Source organism: Sinohyriopsis cumingii, unplaced genomic scaffold, assembly GCF_028554795.1.
Source record: "Sinohyriopsis cumingii isolate HCF-2022 unplaced genomic scaffold, ASM2855479v2 utg002988l, whole genome shotgun sequence".
Taxonomy (NCBI): Eukaryota; Metazoa; Mollusca; class Bivalvia; order Unionida; family Unionidae; genus Sinohyriopsis; species Sinohyriopsis cumingii.
In genome coordinates this window covers 93,785-117,807 of record NW_028316359.1, presented here as the reverse complement: position 1 = coordinate 117,807, position 24,023 = coordinate 93,785, and the positions used below count along the sequence as shown (strand labels likewise).

At 33.9% G+C, this 24,023-nt stretch overlaps 1 protein-coding gene across 1 annotated transcript; it reads left to right on the top strand.

Annotated features, from left to right (window-relative positions):
- The first annotated feature begins 2,911 nt into the window (after positions 1–2,911).
- On the top strand, positions 2,912–15,512 carry LOC149769938 (rho GTPase-activating protein 19-like). The gene is made up of 12 exons (XM_089949638.1): positions 2,912–3,035; positions 3,485–3,574; positions 4,719–4,928; positions 5,475–5,695; positions 6,468–6,554; positions 7,084–7,359; positions 9,081–9,233; positions 9,837–9,911; positions 10,396–10,509; positions 12,023–12,106; positions 13,328–13,591; positions 15,435–15,512. Exons 1-12 carry the CDS (start codon positions 2,912–2,914, stop codon positions 15,510–15,512), a joined length of 1,776 nt encoding a protein of 591 aa, XP_089805764.1.
- Positions 15,513–24,023: the final 8,511 nt, after the last annotated feature.

The following is a 24,023-nucleotide window of genomic DNA, read 5'->3' as shown; positions in this document are numbered from 1 at the left end:
AATTAAAAAAATAATAAGTCATTGTTACCTTGCAGAAAATTTCCCACGATTTTGTGGTATTTTTTGCAGTGAATGTATTTAAAGTTGCATTATAAAGGAAATAAACATTGATTTTATTTCTCGTATCCAGAGATGACAAAACTACTTAATTCGTGTCTAATAGACAATGAGGGCTTATATTTAAACACATTACATTTTGATATAATCAAATCAATCAACAACTGTTTTATATTGCATAATCTATAGTTACGATCATTATAGATACATTATGATCCTTCCAGAGAAGAAACAGTAAATATTCATTAATAAGACAGTTATGTTTGAAGCGATAAATATACCTTAATTAATTAAGGTGTAATGTTTGTGTTTAAAGTAAATATTTAGAGAATTCGTGATTTTAATGTTTGGCAGCCACATTTGATTAGGATTAAAAATCACACATATAGTGGTCATAATTAGTACTTGATTGGTTTACTTTTCTTTTAATCTCTCCTTATTGTCTTATTTAACAAAAAAAAATATAAAATCTAATTTCAAGCTATTATTGTATCGGAATTTCTGAAAATTACAGTCTTTAGCTAATGAGTATAGTGTTAAATGTTAGAGATTCCCGTTACTGGTGGGTTGTTTTTTAGTTAGATAATACACCTAGATATTAATAAGTTAATATACCCGTGCTGCATTGCATGTAAGTTAAATATTTAAAAAAAATATTTTAAATATCAGGTTTAGATACTACTACTACTACTACTAATAATAATAATAATAATGAAGAATTTAAAATGTCCAGTTTATAGTGATTGATTGATAGAAGTTAAATGTCCAGTGTAGAATGGTTAATTGATAAGCAATTCTAATGTCAATTAAATTATCAGCAATGTTGATGCCTAATGTATGTGCACGTATTGTGTCCATTTCAATGACTCAAATCTGTTGCTTTCATTTACGGTCCCAAGTACACTAACACGCTTGTTTTCATTTACGGTCTGTTGGTTTAGTTTTAAACACTCAAGAAACAACTCATTATAACAGTAATTAAAAACTCCGCCGTATCCTTTAGGCACCCAAAGCTTTGTTTTTAACAAGCTTGACCCTTTTGTCTGGGATCAATTGTTGCGGCATTAGAGTTGAGAAGTGTCAAATTCTTGTACTTGAACAGTGACTGGTCAATCTCTTTAATTCTCTCATCACTCAAAGCAGTGAGTTCAGTTCAGTAGGGACGATGTATTTAAACCGTTGATCGGTTGTCTTATGGGTTATTCCTTACTTGGAAAACATCTGTAGTGTACTAGAGTGGAAATGTTTAATCAGAAATTGGAAGGCAGTCCGTTGAGTACGTATTTGAGGAAAAGAGAAAATTATCTTTTGGACAACAGAAACACTGCATGTTTGAAAGATATTTCTTCACTATGTAAGTACATATTTATTTATTTTAATTTGTTATTTATTTATTTATTTATAAAACACCGTTTAAACATTAGGACAACATTTTCCCTGTTAGGATGATTAGAAATGATAACAATAATTTGTGATAATATGAAAATATACACTGCCGTTTCTTTTTTTTGAAAAAAAAATAGATATTCTGCTTTTTGTAAACTTTGTGATTTTTTTCTAATTATGATGTACTGATTTCAGTTTTGGAACCATTTCTTTCTTTCTTTTCATTCTTTCTTTCTTTCTCATCTCACTTCTGTCCAGATGGGCTCGTGTTGTGGCCTCGGCCAATGTGGGTATGCGGGAAAGCTGCCAGTATGTTTGTTGGGTCGGTGGTTCTTACTGTTGTTTTCCTAGGTTCTTCCACTTATACTGGCCGCCATATACAGCCTATCTTGTTCAATAATACAAATAACAACAGGAGAGACCTCATTAGTCTTTACAGTGAAAAATGTTAGAGCCTGCATACATATCTAATCACTTTTGACACGTTTCTGGTTTTATTATCTATCTTTTCGTAGATACCAGTCTTGGGTTACGTTTTCTATAAAAATATACAATATCATTTTGAGATACCAGTCATGTGGTTGATTATACTACAAAATGATACAATATTATTCTAGGAAGTATACAATATTCCAGTTTTTGTTTTGGCAAATGGTCTAGTATTTCAAGACCAGATTTATGGTATACTCTGTAATATATTTCTGCACCATCAGCATGACCCCATTATCCGTAGTTTGATTTTTTAAAACCACAAATTGTGATCATATGCAGCACATAACAGTTTCTTCTTAAATGATTGTTCAGTGAATACCCATCTACAGTAATATGGATGGTCAGCGCATTCTAGGATGCAACACACGTAACAGTAAACCGAACCCACGTCAAGGGAGGTAATACAATGTCAAGTGAAGGAATACAGTTAATAGTTTAATACAATTGAACTCTTCTTTAAGGTTAGAGGTATATTGCCAAATTTTGTCAGGAGTTCAATACTATTTCAAAAGCAGATTTATTTTTGCTTATGCAAATCATTAAAAAAATTAACAAATTTACTTGCTGAACATTTCCACCATATTTGTCCTTTAAAATTAACATTGTGCATGTAGGTACTGTCTTGGCTACATCAATAAAAGACAGATTCTCAGTATCAGTTCTTATTCATTGATATGGATTCCTGACATTATTCATTAGTTTGTATTAATGACATTATTTTAAAAAAATAAATTTCATATTTTTTTAATTGCTAAGCACCTGTATACCTCCTAGAGGTATTTAAACTGTTCTGGAAGTAGGAATAAATAAATAAAACCTCGTAACATGTTCCAGAAACATCTAATTTCTTCCTCTTTTTCATATTTCAGCCAGAGACATATCCTTATCAGGTGTTTGGCACCACCAGATGGAGGCAGAGAGGAACGTCAATCGCTTACGGAACTGTCTGCCTGAAAAGTTTGAGGATTTTTGCAAAATGCACCTATCCTTTCTTCTAGATCGCAGTGTGACAGAACTTGAGGAACTCTTTGGTGACAGTTCTTCAAAACACAAGGATCCCATAAAGAAAAAGGCTCCCACACCCTTTTCCAAGAAAAAAGGTACCTTTTTATACACAATTTACATCAGTATCTTTATTTCCATTATTGAAAGAATGGATATCTGCTTTTGCAAAACTTTAAATAAGGGGATCATTGGATATTGTTATCAGTATCTTATTACCTTGGTATTCTAGTGCAATGAACTTGGTGAGAGACTGGATGTAAAACGACAGAGTGTAACAATAATAGTTCTTTCTGTCTCATATTAATTTTAAATATCATTATTTCATGAATTTTGAAATGCTCCTTCATCTACTACATTAAGTACAAAAGGTGAAAATTCTATTTACTAATTGTTTCTACAATGCTGTTCTTTAATAAGGATGCTGGATTTAAAAAATATTTACAGTGAGTTTTTATATTGTGAATATGCTAAATATTATGATTCAGATAAATGAATGATGCTAAAATAGTGTGATTCATAGAGTTTCTGTCTGTATTATTCACAGAATCCCCGCCACAGATGGCTAACAGATGTATGACTCGGGAACAGGTTGCTCAGATCTATCAGTTGTCTGAATTCTTACAGCGACCAGAAAGTAAGTGAAAAAGTTCTCATCTTTAGCATAATCATTATAGCTTCTTGTTTTGGCTGTTGAATTTCTGTGATGTAATGATACAACTGAATCGTTAAAGTTGACTAAAAACATGCATTATTTCTGACACTGCTTAGGTAGCGAGTGCAACAATCTTATCAGTATTATTTCTGAAAGGGTTAGACAGGTAGTATATCTAGTCAGTATTATTTGTGTGAGGATATATAGGTAGGTAGTATATCTAGTCAGTGTTATTTGTGTGAGGATATATAGGTAGGTAGTATATCTAGTCAGTGTTATTTGTGTGAGGATATATAGGTAGGTAGTATATCTAGTCAGTGTTATTTGTGTGAGGATATATAGGTAGGTAGTATATCTAGTCAGTGTTATTTGTGTGAGGATATATAGGTAGGTAGTATATCTAGTCAGTGTTATTTGTGTGAGGATATATAGGTAGGTAGTATATCTAGTCAGTGTTATTTGTTTGAGGATATATAGGTAGGTAGTACATGTTGTCAGTGTTATTTATTTAATTGCAGAATAATCCGAAGTTAGAAAGTTTTAGTAGGTGGGTTTAAAGCTGTTACATAGTGTTGTTGTATTTTCACATGAACCAGCCATCGAATCATCACCAAATCTTTTGAGTTTTACCTGGGGAACTTCATGCGTGAGAGGAAATTAAATTACAAATATAGAAATGGCCTCAACATTAGACACAAACAACTAAAAGCGTATTAAAAGTTACCATAACACAGTTTCAACAGTTAACTCTTATTTTGCCAAAATTATTACATACACTGCTAAGAATCGGAAAAAAGTATTTGAGAATTTTACAAATTCTGTGAGAATAAATCTGCAGCTCACTTACCATATTAACCAATAATACTGAAAATGTGTGAAAAGCCCAGATTGTCTAGATTTCCTCTACTGTTTAAGTCTGCAAACAACAAAGATCCTTATCTGCTGTAGCATGATGCTCCTGCAGCTCGGGGTCTATGTTGATTACTCCTAACAAACTGCACAGACCCAGATATGTCCACACATAATGCACTGGTGGATCTGAGTTTGGACTCGGTTGATAAGTGAGTACAAATGGTAGTTCTAATGCTAACATTTCAATGTATCACATCATTTTTAAAATTTTCAGACATAAGAACGGAGGGTTTATTCAGAAAAACTGGTAATCTGGCCCGTCAGCGACTTCTGAAAGAATGGGTGAACCAGGGTGCCAATCTTCGCCTGGACGATGGATTATTTTCTCCACATGATTGTGCTAATGTGTTGAAGAATTGCATCTGCGAATTTTCGGAGCCACTTCTGACAGTGAAACATTTTGAAGCCCACTGCCAGATTGTTGGTAAGTGTTCTGTAACATTCATGGGAAATGATAACACATAGTTTAAAACTGTTCGTTTCCCATAGGATTCATAGGAAATGACAATACAGTGTTTAAGATAAGATTGTCGTATAACATTATACAAAAAATAATGCCAAATTGGCAAAACAGTAACAAGATATATGAAAATGATTTAATATATTTGTATTTAATTAAAAACTAGATTTATGAATGCATCCATAACTGACAAACAACTGGCATTTACATTTTGTTAATTAGAAGCTACAGGCAAAACATGTTTTCTAATAGTCTTCCTGGCTTACAAACAGATAACAAACAATGTTTTATAAGTCTTCCTGGCTTATAAACAGATAAAAAACATTGCTTTGATGGCTCCTGGTTTTTGTCTCACCTGTACAAACACTTTTTTGACATATGTATGACATTTTTTCAATTTCATTAGTGGTAGCATTTGTGTTCTTAGACATGTGGAATGCATAAGCACAAATATACAGGAGAGGCAGCTGGGTGCTTACTTTCATACTTGTAACATTTGACCATTTTCAGATATGAGTAACAATGTGACACCAGGTGAAGACAGATCCAAGGTGAAGGACAAGCAGATAAAGGCACTTCAGCTGCTGTTTCTCCTGATCCCACGTCAAAACGCCATTGTTCTTGAATGTTTGCTTGACCTTCTACACAAGGTCAGCAATGTATCGGAGAACCTGATGACTGCACACTCTCTTGGAATGATCTTTGCTCCAAGCTTGATCTGTCCAAAGAAGGTAAAAATCATATTGAATGAACATCCATTTTTAGTTTTGGAATAATTTGCATGATATCTCTCAGAAGGGGAAAAATAAAATGAATGCTTAAACATCATACAAAACAATGATTTCCCAGGTAGCAAATAACTGATTTTTGTCCAAATACAGTTTCAGTTCCAATCTTAATGTATTTTTTACTTTTAATTGCACAGGTGACTTATATTATGTCAATAAACACAAAACAGCAGAAGATAAATGGCAGACCACCGAGAAAATGCCAAGAAAATTTGCTTGCTACAAAAATTGAATGGCTGATATATTCCATCTCGTGGGTGAAAAATGCAGAGTTTTACACCCACTCTCTCGCTCTTTCAGAGGCAGTCTAAGATGATTCATATTATACAGTATACCTGTTATTTAAATTGTTCATGTTTGAAGTTGTGTGCTTGATTCCTAATTAATTAGGAGATGTGAAATTTGTGTGCTTGAAATATTAAGGCGTGTTTGAATCATAATTAATTGGGACAGGTAAACGTTTTGCAAGTTTTTCTAATTTTAATTAAAAATTAATAGTTTCAAAACCATAACTGATAAAATTATGCTCAGAATACTTACATTTTAAAAAATAAAATATTTATTAAAATGACTTAATTGTATCCAAATTTATCATTCAGTTGATACAATATAGTATTTTTCAGGCAGTTATAATGATGTTATTTGCATTTGCCATACCAATAGTGCAAAAGCGATTAAAAAATCTATTACATTAGTCCATGATTTCCTTTTTCAGTTGACTTCCTTGGAGATACATTCCATGTCAGAATTATTCACCAAAGCTGTCTCCTTCATGATAGAGAGCACACCATTTCTGTTCAAGGTATATATTACAAGGTTATTGTTAAACTGATTTACCATAAATGGTCAAGATTTTGTTTTGATTCAAGTTTGAAATTGTAATTCCAGTTATTCCATGCCTTTTAAAATCTGTCATGGTTTTAAAGCTTTGATCAATCAATTTTCATCATCACATGAGGAATTGTGTTTTATGTCCAGTAACAATATTTACAAGATATTTCTTTAATCCAGTATTGTAGGTGGTCACCCATTTTTGTATTTTATGGTTAAATTTATCCACCAGTGAAGGGTTCATAAGAGGGGATGCCCCCCCCAAAAAGTCTTTCCTTTGTCATAAGTGTACTATTTTATTGTTGGGTACATTGAATAATCATTTTGTACATTTTGTGTTGGCCCATCGTAACTAAAATTATGTGTGCTGACCGGGCTGGGGAGGGGAAGGGTCTGTTTGTTTCTTCTATAGTGCCTTTTTGTTTGCTTGTGCATAGCGTGAGGACCACTATGTAAAATTTGATATTTAAATTGATATATTCCGTTTTTATTATCTAAAGATTCCAAGAGAGCTTGCAGTGGATGTAGGAAATTTCTGGCGAGAAATGGAAGAGCCCCATCAGAATGTGTTTACTGAGGAGTCTGTTCCGCAATACACAAATGTTCATCTCAGCATAGGGAAAGCAAAGGTATCAATAAAAATATCAACTAAATTGAATCCACCATTGAATAATATGAAAGACTCTTCCTGGGTTGGTTATTATCATTGTCACATCTCCGGCACAATTCAAGATAGGGACTTCAGACACAGGGATGGGTGTTGGGTTGGTGGCTTGTAATGTACACTATGCTTTTTGAATTTGGATCTACCTCCCTGGGGTAGGAGTAGATGAATGGGGTCAACCTCCTTGGGGTAGGAATAGACAAATCAGGTCATTTTATGTGAGATTGAATGTCTTGCATTTATTTGAATAAGTAGTGACCCATCAACCAATGTCAGAATGGACTTTGTATGATATCAGCGAGTTATGTGCCGGGGAAAGGACTTGATGTTATTGATCTCTTTCCTATAACTATGTGCATTTGTGTGTGTGTGTATATATATATATATATATATATATATATATATATATATATATATATATATATATATATATTTACACACTTGGTACATAAAGAGAAATTCATATATAGTCTGTTTGTGGAAAAAATAGGGGATACCTGCAGTTAACACTTTTCTTCTACATTATATGCCATCTTGGGACAGATAAATCTGTCATATTATTCATTTAGGCTGTGCAGGCAGAATAAACCTAACTGACTTGATCTGTATTATTTTGTTGGCATTATCTTTGACCTTGTCTCTGACTGATTATCAACATTCGGATTGACTGATGCAGCTGGCACGTGAACATAATGGAGGGAGGTGCATCTATTTAGACCCAGCAAATGAATATAATGGAGGAAGATGTATCTCTGTTAGATTGAAATAAAAATAAGGGAGGAGGGTGCGTGTGATCTGGAGCTGATGTATCTCATTCTTTTGCTTCTGAGCCCATGTTCTTTACTTGAGCAAAATAGTGAAACACCGCCCCAGCTCTGGAAAAAACACAAAAAAGAATATTAAGATATCTTTTAATTTTGTAATATTAAGGAATTAAAATTTCTTCATTGAAATCCTTTATTTATTGTGAACATGAATATAATTAATTTTCTTAATTCCGAAGCTAAACATAAAACTGTATTGATCACACATCTGCTTCGTCTGCATTATTTGATTGGCATATTTTGGTAGTATCCATAGTGGTTGTTGCAGCGGTTTGGTCTCATTAGAGCGCATCTCATTTGAGTGCCGCTCAGTGAGGCGCTGAATTTTTTTTTTCTCATTAGGGCTAATCCCATTAGGGAGCAAAAAAAGTCTTACTGGAGCGCATTCACAATAGGGTGCGAAGAAAAAAATTAAGTTGAACAAAACTGAACTCCCATCACGTTTGATATAATATGTACAAAAACAGCGGTCTCATCACTATTAGAAAATAATTACTAGACAGAAACCAGAGAACCATCAAAACACATAATTTTATACAACTATTATACCTTACAATGGTTTATTCTTTTTTGTACGCAAATAAACAAGTAGATAAAAAATGTAATGCAAATTAAAATATATAAAGTGGTCATTCATAGCACAAACACGATGTTATATGAATAAAACAATATATATAAAATAAATATAAAGTTACAGTTAACACATGTGTTTTTCATTGTTCGTACTCTAGTGATACTAGTTCTTCGCGCTCTAATGGGATGCGCCCTAATAAGATTAGCTCTAGTAGGACAAAAATATTTTTTGCGCTCTGTGTGATAAGCTCTAATGGTTTGCGCTCTAATGAGATGTTACCGTTACAGCATCAACATAATATTTTGTCTTAAATCTTTGATCTTGAAATATTGCATAACAAATGGCAACAAATCATTGCAGGATGAGCTGATTAACTGCTTGTGAGCCATATTAATCCACCTATTATGAAACCATATTGTCTTTTTGTCATTTCAGCATTATGGTGCTAATGCTGCCAACACATTTGCAGAGAGAAAATCCTCAGATGAATTGGAGGCCTCTCATGAGACACAGGTGGCACAGGAACAGATGTATGCAAACATTCAAGCCACACCCAAATTTTCCAACAAAAAGAAATTGCTCAAACAGGTTGGTTTTCATTGAGTTATATGCACAATGATATAAATTTGTATGTGATTGAAGAAATCTCAAAAGAGGTTGTTGTTTTGGTGTTTTATGCCATATCTCAGCACAAGATAGGCTTTTATATGGAAGCCAGTATAACTGGTGGAGGAAACAACCAGTAAAACTCGGGTAAGAACCACCAGGGGCTCAAATCCACATGGAATAACGTGAGATGGCAGTGATCGTTAAAGGTGAGCATTTTGGAACACTCAGCCACTTGGGGCCTCTCAAGGAGGTAAATCTTGGATTAAAAGAAAACATTGCTATGCTGAAATCTCTTTTGAGAGTCTATTCAAGTATGTACAACATATAATTTTGTGTTTAGCATATCAAAAAGTAGTGAAATGGAAGACAAATTTATTCAATAGCTATAATTAATACTGCATTAATTTTGGGAATATAGAAAACATAATATTACCATCATCAAAATTAAAAGTAAGAATTTAAATGGGCAGGTAAAATGTTGTAAAATATGAAATTTATTACTTATTGATAAAATGGAAGGACACAGTGTTTGTTTTCATGAATGCTGAATTTGTTTAATTAATGTTTTTGCCTACATTTCAGTTTAACAAAGGAAATCGGATTTCTGCTAGCAAGGGAAAGCACTCTAGGAGCCGTTCATTTGGAGATTCTCTAAAGGTAAAAATCAATTGATTATTGAGTTACCATACTGCATATTATAAAATGTGGTGTCATCATAATGGCCAGGATAAAAGATATGATTCATTTAGTCAGAACACTAAGGAATCAAAATAAAAAAATAAAAAATAAATCCTTGGCAAAATATTTAAAAACATAGCTTACATTATGAGTACATCTACAGTATTTAAATATCGAACCCTAATTTTCAAATGTTTCAATGAGCATACACGTTTTAACCAGGGCAGGTAGCATTAGACCCATACACATGTGCATGTACACACACAAACACACACAGTTTGCATGGAGATAAAGTTAGCATTAAAAGTCAAACCAGTCAAATAAGTTCTAATTCAACATCTATCTCTGTCAATAAAACGAAAGTGATGAAAACCATTCTATCAAGCACTAATCTAAGTCTCAATGAAGCATGTTAAGCCAAAATCTTTTCATATCTTATACCAGTACATTTTTTATCTTCCAGAAACATTTTACGCTGCTGAGCAAACATAAATACCACAATGCCTCTGATGAGGAAGTGGAATCCTGTGGTGCAGGTCTCAGCTGCGACATTAATCTCAGCTGCGACATTAAAAAGGTATGTTTTCAACTGAAAATGATCTTTCCATGCCTTATGGCATCAACCACAGCCACTTCAATTGTGCAATTTTGTTTATGTCAAGAGAAATGAAAAAAATGCCCCTGATGACATGGACTAGAACCATGATTATTTTTATAATAAATTCATTGGGTCTTTTGATCATGGATAGTTCTGCTGCTCATGCATACTGGATTTAAATTTCTGTCATATCAAATTTGAAACTGTTATTATTATAGTGTTATGCTAACTGAACATAGAATAGATGTAGCTTTTTAAACTTAGTGTGCTGCCCTTATGTGGGCAAGATTAGATGTAGTTAACAGTTCTTGAAAATTAAAACTTCTTCCTTGAAAATGTCTTGAACATTCTAATGAAATGTCTGTACATACCTAAAGAAAGAAAATGCACAACTGATAAAAATAACAATACATTATATGCATTATGTAAGAAGGACAATCAATATTATATAAATTGTGCAATCAAAAGAAAGTACAAATACAATATTCAATGACGATGTGAAAATAAGAAAGAATTTATTGGAAAAATCACCAAATTATTTTTTTGTACTTGTGTAGTTGGTGCCTAGTCAACATGCCTTGTTTAACTAAATATAAAAAAGAGTCACAACATTTATACAAAGGGAAATCATGGAAAATTAAAATAGGCACAATTAGATATATTTTACTGAAAACAGTATAGTCATTATTACAACATACGGCAAACGGTAGATAGCATAATTACAGCACAATGCAGACATTCGATAGCATAATTACTGCACACTGCAAACAGTAGATAGTCATTAATACAACATGCTGAAAACAGTAGATAGTCATAAATACAACACACTGCAAACAGTAGATAGTCATAAATACAACACACTGCAAACAGTAGATAGTCATAAATAAACACTGCAAACAGTAGATAGTCATAAATACAACACACTGCAAACAGTAGATAGTCATAAATACAACACACTGCAAACAGAATAGATAGTCATTAATACAACAAATTGCATTATTGGCAATAAAGCTGTACTCGGTAACCTCTAGATTCTTGTGATGCAGCACAGCTCCCATGAGCCTGATATAATAATGTCCAAATGGTCCATTATGATGTATTACAGCTCCGAGGAGCCTTATATGATAATTTTACAATGGTCCATTATTATGTGGCACAGCCCCCAGGAGTCCGATTTGATAATTTTACAATGGTCCATTATTATGTAGCACAGCCCCCAGGAGTCCGATTTGATAATTTTACAATGGTCCATTATGATGTACCACAGCCACCATGAGTCTGATTTGATAATTATACAATGGTCCATTATGATGTATTACAGCTCCCAGGAGCCTTATATGATAATTTTACAATTGTCCATTATTATGTAGCACAGCCCCCAGGAGTCCGATTTGATAATTTTACAATGGTCCATTATGATGTAATGTTAAAATGGTCCATACTTAGAAGATAAATGATTTCCATCATCTCACATCTATAATTTCATTTGCAGACAATCAATTTTGATTCGAAGGAACTCATGTCCACCTATGTTAAGACGCCAGAAAAGATCATTGGAGAAATTACGGCAAAAAATGTAAGTATTGATTTTCTGGATCAAGCATTTTTTAAGGTGCTCATTGTTTAGGACACATCAGATAAAATCTTTTCAGGATTTGTAACAATTGTCCACTTGTTGCTGTATCATTTTGCATTTTCTTTCTTTTTTCAATAACGGAAAGATTTCACAATCACATATTTTAATTTCCTTTGCATACAAACTTTGAGATGTGGATGAAGATGACTCTATACAAATTGAAACATCATGACTGGTTCCCCAAATCTTTAATATGAATTGAAACATCATTAGTGGTTCCTCAAATCATTAATTTTTCAAGACATCTGCATCCTAATAAGGCAGAAATACATGGATCATTCCTCTTATACAATGTGTTCTCATAACAGTGTCATATCTATATACATAATGTGTTTCATAACAATGATAGATAGATAGATAGATAAGATGGATAGATAAGATGGATAGATAATAGATAGATAAGATGGATAGATAATAGATAGACAAGATGGATAGATAATAGATAGTTGGATAGATAATAGATAGATAAGATGGATAGATAATAGATAAGATGAATAGATAATATATATATATATATATATATATATATATATATATATATATATATATATATATATATATATATATATATATATGATGGATAGATAATAGATAAGATGGTTAGATAACAGATAGATGGATAGATAATAGATAGATAAGATGGATAGATAATAGATAAGATGGATAGATAATATATAGATGGATAGATGATAGATAGATAGATGGAAAGATAATATATAGATATGATGGAAAGATAATATATAGATATGATGGATAGATAATAGATAGATAAGATAGACAGATAAGATGGATAGATAATATATAAGATGTATAGATAATAGATAAGATGTATAGATAATAGATAAGATGTATAGATAATAGATAAGATATATAGATTAGATAGATATATAGACAGATATTGCTTTATCTTTGGTTTACGCTTGGGGGTGGGGATTTGTTGTATGCATTTTGCAAGCCTGCCATGGAATATTTAATATGCTATTTAAGATTAAAACTTATACAATTGGAGGTGCTGATGTGCTAATTGCAAAGATGATTAAATTTATTTGAACTAGTTATGGTATTGAGGGAATAGTGATGTAGTGATAAAATGACAAAACCTATAAACATACTGACTGCTGCATATCACAATGTAATGAAACATTTCCTATTCCATTACAGACTGACACGCCTGCAGCTGTTCAATTTGCTGAGTTCAAAACTTGCCTGCAAATGCAACAGACCCGTAAAGTACCAAATACAAATAATGCGACCTGGCAACAACAGGAAGAAAAGAAGAACCTGCCACAAGTGCTCATGTCCAGTGAGATGGAACCAGACTACATTTTTGAAGTTGTTCGAAAAAAGAATGTCACACAACAGAAGCCCACTGCTGTTGTATCTCCAATCACTCAGTGCATTAAAATAGCTCCAAAATCAACACAGGTAGATTAAATTACTTTATAAATCTTTTTAATCTTTTTTCTGTTCAATATTTACTTCCAGTCCCTTGTTTGCACAAATTCTTTAATCATATTGGCTATTTATTATCTCTAGCTGGTGAAAAAATACTTAGAATGCTTCATTTTATGGTTTATAATCAATCAATAGTAGTCTGCAACAGGCTTGACATTTTGGAAATCCCCATTCTAAAAATAGAATTTTCCAAAAGCCACAACTCTTTTTTTTAATTTGATTAGCTGTAATATAATGAAACTTTTCTTTGTTGTTTGGACTAGTGATCATGTACTTGTGATCATTGTCTTGAGATCAAGAAAACGTGCCATGTCTTATTGTCATGTTAGGATTAATAACGGAATTCTTACCTCATTGAAGACTAATTTATGGTTATTCAGTGACTGATTTGAAGTTAATAAGTGGTTATTTTGACTATGTATTCGAAAGATCCCAGTCAGGAAGGCATGGTAAAAAGGATATTAACATTGTGACATTTCTCTCTATAATGGCAGATTCACATTTTTCCATCCATTTCTCTCTATAATGGCAGATTCACATTTTTCCATCCATTTCTCTCTAAAATGGCAGATTCACATTTTTCCATCCATTTCTCTCTATAATGGCAGATTCACATTTTTCCATCCATTTCTCACTATAATGGCAGATTCACATTTTTCCTTCTCAGCATTATTACCAGTAGCAAACCTCAATTTTCATGTATGCATAAGCAGCTTGTGTTGTCATGGTTTAGAAAGAGAATTGTGTCCTATCTTTACCATGCTTACCAACAGATGGCCCACCTTTTGAAAGGTCATGGACACTTGACCCCAATATCAGCATTTTCATTCATGTAGAAAAACGGCTCTGCATGACTGTTGCTAAAGATTACCACATATATTTACATACATAAATCAGAGTCTGATTTGGACTTTTAATGTAACGGTGTCTGCAGTGTGGCAGTTTATAATGATGTCTAGCATTGCTTTCCACAGATTTCATTTTCTACCCATAAAATATTTATGTACCTTAAAGTGACCAGTATGGGATGCAAGCTTCCCCATCTGCAAAAGTGAGTGAGAACGTTGTTAGCAGCAGCACTGATTACAAAACTGGATAAAGTTAACATTCCTATTTAACCGCTCCGGTGGCCTAGTGGTTAGAGTGTCCGCCTCGGATGCAAGAGGTCGTGGGTTTGATCCCCAGCAGAGTCATACCAAAGACTTATAAAAATGGTACTAACAGAGCAGTGCCTCGCTTGGCGCTCAGCATTAAGAGGTAGTGCTAGGACTGGTTGGCTTGGTGTCAGGATAATGTGACTGGGTGGGACATCATGCTATATGTCTGGGGCATGATGCCCCAGTGCTAGACATCACTATAAACTGTCACACTGCAGACATCGTAGCAACATGACTGAAAAATGATAAGATCTACATTATAAATCCAAATCACTTGCACACACACGCACACACATTCCTAATTAAAAGCTAATGAACCGACCTATAATCTATAATAATCTCTAATAATTATAAAAATATAATCCAAAAAGTGGTGGTCTAGATCACCATTACTGATCACTGCCATCTCACCTCTGTCGGTGTGGCTGGGCTAATGTTGATATGTCGGAAGTGCCTTCATAATTTGCCTGTCCCTTTTTCACTTTCCGGCAGGTGAAACATTTTTCTCCTAATCTTTCTAATATCAGTATGCTTCTAGTACGTTTGATTGTTTTAACCTTTGGCATTTATATTTTCTTAGATTCTACGAAGTTCCCTATAAAGAAAAAAACATCAGAAGTGTAATAAATAATCTCATTTTCCTCATTATGTTACAGATGGCATTGATGACACCTGGATCAAGGATTCCTGTAATATTGAACTTTCCCATGAAATATCTGGAAAGTGATTTGTGAATGGTCTGTACAGTGAAGAGTGTTCTATCTATGTATGTTGAATAAAGCTTAAACAAAGGACTTTGACATGACTCTGAGCATCATCTCTCAGAAATGTGAACTTAAATCTTAAATATAGAATTTGGGTGTGACCCACTGAGCATCATATAGGACTTGGGTGTGACCTACTGAACATCATATATGACTTGTGTGTGACACACTGAGCAGCATCATATTGGACTTGGGTGTGACCCACTGAGCAGCATCATACTGGACTTGGGTGTGACCCACTGAGCAGCATCATATAGGACCTGGGTGTGACCCACTGAGCAGCATCATATTGGACTTGGGTGTGACCCACTGAGCAGCATCATACTGGACTTGGGTGTGACCCACTGAGCAGCATCATATAGGACCTGGGTGTGACCCACTGAGCAGCATCATATTGGACTTGGGTGTGACCCACTGAGCAGCATCATACTGGACTTGGGTGTGACCCACTGAGCAGCATCATATTGGACTTGGGTGTGACCCACTGAGCAGCATCATATTGGACTTGGGTGTGACCCACTGAGCAGCATCATACTGGACTTGGGTGTGACCCACTGAGCAGCATCATATTGGACTTGGGTGTGACCCACTGAGCAGCATCATACTGGACTTGGGTGTGACCCACTGAGCAGCATCATACTGGACTTGGGTGTGACCCACTGAGCAAGATCATATAGGACTTGGGTGTGACCCACTGAGCAAGATCATATAGGACTTGGGTGTGACTCACTAAGCAGCATCATACAAGATTTGGGTATGACCCACTGAGCAGCCTCAAACAGGACTTGGGTGTGACCCACTGAGCAACATCATATAAGACTTGGGTGTGACTCATGAGGATTATATAGGACTTGGATTTGACACACTCAGCATCAGTTAAGACATAATCTCTTGCTTGAAGTGAAACACAGGAATAGTATGATCACTGGGATAGTATTTATGCTTGTACTGGCTATGCTTATGATGTGCTGGATATGCTGGATATGCATATTGTGTACTGGATATGCTTATGATGTACTGGGTGTGCTTTTTATGCTTCCAATGTGTTATATATACACAAAATGTGCTAGATCATGCTTATGATGTACTGGATATCTGTATGATGTACTGGGTATGTTGGATATGCTTATTATATACTGGATATGCTTATGATATACTGGATATGCTTACGATGTGCTACATCATGCTTATCATATACTGGATATGCTTACAATGTGCTACATCATGCTTATGATGTACTGGATATGCTTATGATGTACTGGGTGTGCTTTTTATGCTTCTAATGTGCTATATAGACACAAAATGTGCTAGATCATGCTTATGATGTACTGGATATCTGTATGATGTACTGGGTATGTTGGATATGCTTATAATATACTGGATATGCTTATGATATACTGGATATGCTTACAATGTGCTATAAATATTTACAAAGTGCTACATATATTTACAATGTGCCAGATATTCTTAAAAGCATATTGAATCATTAAAGAGATAACACAGAATAGGACCTATATCAAAATCCATATGAGATTGATAAACAGAGACTGTAAGACATTAAAATCCATATGAGATTGATAAACAGAGACTGTAAGACATACATCAAAATCCATATGAGACTGATAAACAGTGACTGTAAGATATTAAAATCCATATGAGATTGATAAACAGAGACTGTAAGACATACATTAAAATTACTTATGATCTCAAACGTGATCATGTTAATCTTATTTTTCTTTTCTCAATCCCCGCTTTTCTCATTAGATTGTAGCAGGAGTACTGGTATTTCTCTTTGTTGCTTTACCTTTATTTGAATAATCGGTCTGTGGATTGGTCACTTTCTTTTGATCTCTGCTCATCTATTAATTGTGATTTGTCAAGTAATTTGTTATGTTCAGTTATAAATGTTCTTTATGTGCTTGTTGTGTTAAAATATGTATTTTATTTGTCTCTTAAAATGCATTTTCACTGTTAGTTGCTTCAAATTATTTCTAAAAAAATGGAAGTGAAAACTGAGGTATAGACAAATTAGCTGTCAGGATCTGGATAGCTTGTTGGAAAAAGGGTTGACTTTTGGTTATGAGATACTTAACTTTACAGTGGAGGGGTTCACTTTTGGAGGTAAACAACTGGTCTTAATTTTTTGAACTGCTGAATTGGGTTTTATTAGATACCATGTAATCATTATTATGTTTTCTTACTCGTTCTAGATGAAAATTTGAATTCATGGACTTGGTGATTCATAGCCCATTCATAGGAATATACATTTTTGTTCCTAGTGACGTAAACAAGGTGGACGTGTCATTTGCGGAAACAGTATGTTTAATACTTACTTCTGGCTGTGAATGGTTTTAGAATTTTTTTTTTTATTGCAGACAAGCCAAAAATGTTGCATAAAAGTACTGAACTATATGAGACAAATTTGTTGTATCAAGTACCAGGCACTAGGGATCTACTTCTTTGTATTTTTCCTAGGGTTGAAATTTCTAACTTCAATCAATAAGACAACTGGATGTTGTTATTGAATGGTATAATGCTAGTGGTTACATTTTTATATGGAATTCAAAGTGGTATCCAGTATATTGTTTAGTTCAGTATAATAACTCCATCATTCTGGACTAGTCTCCACCACTGTATTTCTTAAAAAAGCGGCCTTAACAGAACATTGATTGCAGCAAACAAAGATGATGGATTTTGTGTAAATGATTAAAACATATTTATTTCTTTGCATATGTTTACCACATTTTAAAAAACTTCTGTGCTCATTTGTAGTGGAGATACATATATAGTTTATCTTAGAGCTCTATTTGTTATGCCTTTGGTATGTTTTGAGTATCATTTTCAGTGGCAATTTCTCATATGCTTACTTTAATGCATTTGGTATGTTTTGAGTATCATTCTTGTTTATTATGCTTTTGATATGCTTTGAGTATAATTCTTATTGGCTTACTTTATGCATTTGGTATGTTTTGGGGGCTTCATTCTCTTAGGCTTATATTTGTGATTTGGTATGTTTTGAGTATCATTCAGTGCTTACAGTTGAGATGATACTGGAAACCTTACAAACAATTAATAACAGACAGCAGATACAAAATATTCCAAGCACAATAAAGAGTATGTACATGTACATAAGACACTTATTCAATGATTAATGTATACTGTAAAACGAGTACACTTGTATATAATAAATGTTTAACTTAAATAGAATTTTGTTCTTCCTAAATAATCCTGCTACATACAGGGTCATCATGTATGTATGTGTGTTTGTGTGTGTGTGTGTGTGTGTTTGTCCTACTGTCTCTGTGGCAGTCTTTCCTGTTGGGATGCTTTCTCTTGGAATGAGTGCATATTTGCTTACCAAACTATGGTTGTGAAGGATTTTTTTAAATATTAAAATTCAAGTCTCTAATTTCAATATCCCTTGTCATTTATTTCTAACTTCCTTACACAGCAGGGTGAAAAGTGCATCTCCAAGTGTGAGTTGGGCACCAAAATGGGATCAATTTACTGATACAACCCATAATTTAGTTGAAATTCCTAGAAACTTAGGTCACTTATTCTATTTAAGGTAACTAACTCATCTACTGGCATAACAATTATATTATAACATCCTGTGATGAACGTGTTTTGTGTAGCAGATTTATTACAGACTGATTTTAAAATCCTTGTTGCAATACCTTCAGCTTCATAGCGACCAAAAATCCACCAAAAGCCCATCTTAAGTTGGACATGTGTCACAAACCGAGACTAGGTGTCACTGTTACCTATTTTTCCTAATTATTCAAAATTCAGTTCTATTTCTGCTGTCTACACTACAGATCTGTTTTGACCTGCTTTAATTTTTAAAAAATTATTTCCAAAAAAAAACTTTCCAAGTTCGAATTCAACATATATCTCACTACATTTATAATGAGCATGTATGTTAGAACAGACACGTGTCTGGTAATAAAACTGGGTCACTGACCTACTTTCAAGCATTTATTCCAAATTGCAGAAATATTGCATCAGCATCCATGTCTAAAAGGCAAAAATAGTGTTTATATTTACACCATCTGGACCAAAGTGGAAATAACTAATTACTGAATATGTTGTTTTTAATTAGTTATATTAGGGGGTCTACACTGATTGTCACCAGGGGGTCACAAACACAGTTAACATGGTGATTCGAATCAAACGGTCGCCATACTTGCTTGGGCCAGTTTATATTTTCAAGCAATATACTTCACCATTTTTGATCATCTCAATAATTCCTTACAATTTGGAATTTTATATCTCTTCAAACGTATGTACACAAGAGTTCCTCCTACTTATATGTTCAATTTGTTTGTTGAAATAGAAATAACTAGACTTTGCAAAAATTGGAATCAATTTTTTTTATGAAAGAGAGAAACCAGAAACGGACAGAAGTAGTTTGTCTGCTTGTTTGCATCGAAACGCCAATAGTTCGACGGTGTTAGGGACCCCTTGATGACCGTCAGGTTAGAATCAATGAATGAAATAAGTTATGTTATGTGCATTATATATATATATATATATATATATATATATATATATATATATATATATATATATATATATATATATATATATATATATATATATATATATATATATCCACGGTGCTTTTGATTTTTTAAATCGTTGCTGGGGTACAAACAAACGCGAGAGTGTGCTAATGATTAGAACAGAATTGGACGTGATTACTTTGAATTCATTATCTCCCCACACCGTCAAATACATTACCTAATCATATTAACAGTAGGATTAGTCGCTGAAAAATGACAGAAAATTATTTATGTTCACAGATCGTAGACCAAGGGAAGCAACTCTTACAAATTACGTCTCTATTTGTTACCGTTTATACCCTTACGAAATTGATTTTCAACTTTTCACCTCCCGGAATCATATAATTTAAATTAGACAATCCACTTCTTTATTTAAACAGTACGGTCAGTCTTAATGAGAGTTTCTGCAAACATGGATCTATTTCCGTTTTGATTTAAACATATCCAATATTAACATTTCTCCTCACCAAAAGAAAGGCCACTGAAATTCATACCCTACGTCACTGTTTTGTTCTTCTCAAAAAACAAACAAACTTGGTATCCCCTTGAACAGGGGTCGGCAACCTATGGCACGTGTGCCATAAGATGGAACTTCAAAAAGTTGTGGCACGCGAAGGGCAGCCAAAAATCTCTAAATTAACAGTGTCACGTGCTCGTTTATTTTGTAATTAATACGGAAAAAGTGACACGCTATGTAAATTAGGCTACCGATCCTAAATCTAGAAGCTAAATCATAAAACTATGTCCAGTGTTTATCCAAATTTACTTTGGCAACTCCTTAATGTATTTCCCATAATAATAATTGTGATTCAATCATAACTGTTGAAATAAAGTGTTTGATCTTGTTCCCGTTGTTTACTTCAGGATCATTTTTTTTATTGTATAACTGGACATTACTTTTTAAGGTTAACTTCCAGTTAACTGGATGTCTACTTTGTTTTACTGTGCATCGAATTTGATATATAACAAAATTTCAGACGGACCAAATACCCCCAAAACCAAGCTTTATGTCGCGCAATCACTCCGGTGACCTAGTGCGGGTGAGGGAGGTCGCGGGTACGTACCTCAATCGATTCATATTTATAAAGTAAAAAACGGTACTAGCAACTGCCTCGCTTGGCGCTCAGCATTGCGAGGTTAATGTTAGGACTAGTCGGCCTGGTGTCAGGATAATGTGACTGGATGGGACATCATGCTACATACATGCGGCATGATGCCCCAGTGCTAGACCTCACTGTAGACTGCCACACTACCATTATATCTGCAAAATTGCAAACATATTTTGTTTCTGTGGAACTGTTTCTTTTCTGGATGAACAGGTGATCTCGTTACCGCATCAATCGCCGCGTGCAGCCCAGAGTCAGCTGTCAAGAAATGCCAAGCAAATTTTGTGACTACATATATATATATATATAAATGTAGTTGGAAAAAAAAAAGACAACTGGCTTTGTTAATTGAAATTAGACCAGAAACAATTACCTCGATTTAACGTGCTACAAGAAATGACTGCTTTTTAATGCTATAGTAGGAATTACTTCTATTTTTTATGCTATTGAAAGAATGACTGATATTTAATGCTCAAGAACTAATGACTACTGTTTAATGCTATAATAAGATGACGGCTATTTAATGCTCAAGAAAGAATGACTGCTATTTAATGCTCAAGAACAAATGACTGCTTTTAATGCTATAGTAGGAATGACTACTATTTTTATGCTATTGAAAGAATGACCGCTATTTAATGCTCAAGAACGAATGACTGCTGTTTAATGCTATATTAAGAATGACTGCTATTTCATGCTCAAGAAATATGGACTGTTGTTGAATGCTCAGAAACGAATGACTGCTATTTAATTATCAAGTAAGAATGACTGATATTTAATGCTCTAGACAAAATGACTACCTTTAAATAATCAAGAAAAAATGACTGCTCTTTAATGCTCTTGAATAAAAGAATGACTGTTACTTTATAAGTCATCCAGTAACTAGTGATGTGTATTTGAGGTCAGAGCCTTTTCAAATCATTTGGTGCAAGACGAGATCGGCAATCAACACGGTAAAGTAGTAGAAGTCTTGGTCCTGATATCATTAAAGTCACATGTTTTGAAAGTCGTGGTGTCTTAAAAATGCTCATATCAGAGTACTATTAAAATTGTATGGACAATTCCTTGATTACGATACCATGTTCATGCGTTAAGTACACATATGCCTTTGTAAGACTGCATAATTTTACATAGTTTCTCAAGTCCACTGTATATATTCTCCTTTGTTAAGTGTGTTTTATGTTTACGGACCATCTGGTGAATAAATTGCCCGGATGTTGGTATCCCACTTAAAGTTTCCCTGGTTATTAGGTCAATAGTGCAGCTAGTAAATTAAATAAAAGAACACTTACTATTTCTATTAAAAAATACCAAATGTCAGCACAATGTCTTTCACAAGGCATCAGCTACAATGTAAGCTGAATCAACCCACTTTTGTTACATATTTTACTACCATATACTTGTGGTGGGAGTGGGGTGCGTTTGCTATCGAGCTGAGATATTTTTTGCTCTTCGATCTCAAGATAAAAAAAAATTCCTCCAGATAATATAATGGATACAGTAAGGTGAGTTTTTCTTTAACTTATAGCAAGAGAGCTTTGTCCAGATATTGACAAAAGAACATTACATTGTTGGTCACTAAAATAATGCCTTATACATATTGTGTTGTACTACGATATCAATTATCTAGTTTTTAATAACATCATTATAGAAAAGTGCCCAGTTGATCAGTTGAGTCTCTTGTTTAAATAAAGTTATTATTATTATTGTTATTATTATTATTATTGTTATTATTATAGGTATTGAGAAAATGGACTTACAGACATATACATGTATATAGGTTAATACATGGATAGGATGATAAGGATCTTGGGAATATATTTTTATAATAGAATTTTATAAAAGAGACAGACAGACAGATGAACAAATATTTAGGTAAATGAACCGATTATAAAACATATTTTTATTCTAAAAAATTAAATTTGCCAAATGGTATGTATGTTATCGGTCTCAGGTAATTATCACGTAGACAATAGATAATGAACAAGTTTGTTAATGCCATCAAATGTGCTTTAATTAAAATCCAGAGACAATTGCCTTTTAATCCCAAACACACCTTTAAAAGAAATTCCACAATCTTTAGAATGACGCACTCTGATTATATATATTCAATCAATCCCAGAGAACAATAGCGTTCATGTTATTTCTAACATGAGAAATATCAGTTATAGCTCTCTTGCTATAATAATAGCACGTCTGTGTACATGCACCTAAAATAAAATTCAAAAATAATACTTAAAAAGATATTCAAATTTTGTGTTTGATGTGAAGTATATGTCCAACGTAGCCGGCCCTATTATGTTTGAACTACAATAATTGATGTGTGATGCTAATTTGTGCAGCAGCACAAGGTACTGTAATTTATGAAGCTACTTCCCACCCCTTTGAAATGTGAGGGAAGACCTGACGAGAGTTTGATAAATACAGCTGAGGGCGTATAGTTGAAGTGACAAAATATAAAGATTACCACCTGAATCAGATTGGTTCAGATTTGATAATCACTTGAGCACAAGCAAGTTGTGCGTCGAGGTTTTGTTGTTGTTGTTGTGGGGTTTAACGCCATTTATCAGCACACTATAGGCTATACATGGCGGCCAGTATCAATGGTGGAGGAAAGAACCACCGACCCATGAAAAGCTACTGGCAAGCTTTCTCACGTACCAACATTGGCCGAATCCTAGACTCGAACCCACGCAGACAGTGAGATGGCAGTGATCCATAACGGAGAGCGCTTTAGACCACTCGGCCACTCGGGGCCCCACGCGTCGAGGATTTGTCAACGACTAAGGTATGCTATGCGTGCTCGTTTAATA

What these genes read in the sequence shown, in the direction of transcription:
- LOC149769938 (XM_089949638.1), top strand. Translation starts at nt 2,912, where the DNA reads ATGCACCTATCCTTTCTTCTAGATCGCAGTGTGACAGAACTTGAGGAA. An exon ending in GGTGTTGGGTTGGTGGCTTG is followed by an intron (nt 7,360 to 9,080) that starts TAATGTACACTA and finishes TTGTCATTTCAG; the next exon opens with CATTATGGTGCTAATGCTGC. An exon ending in TCAGCTGCGACATTAAAAAG is followed by an intron (nt 10,510 to 12,022) that starts GTATGTTTTCAA and finishes TTTCATTTGCAG; the next exon opens with ACAATCAATTTTGATTCGAA.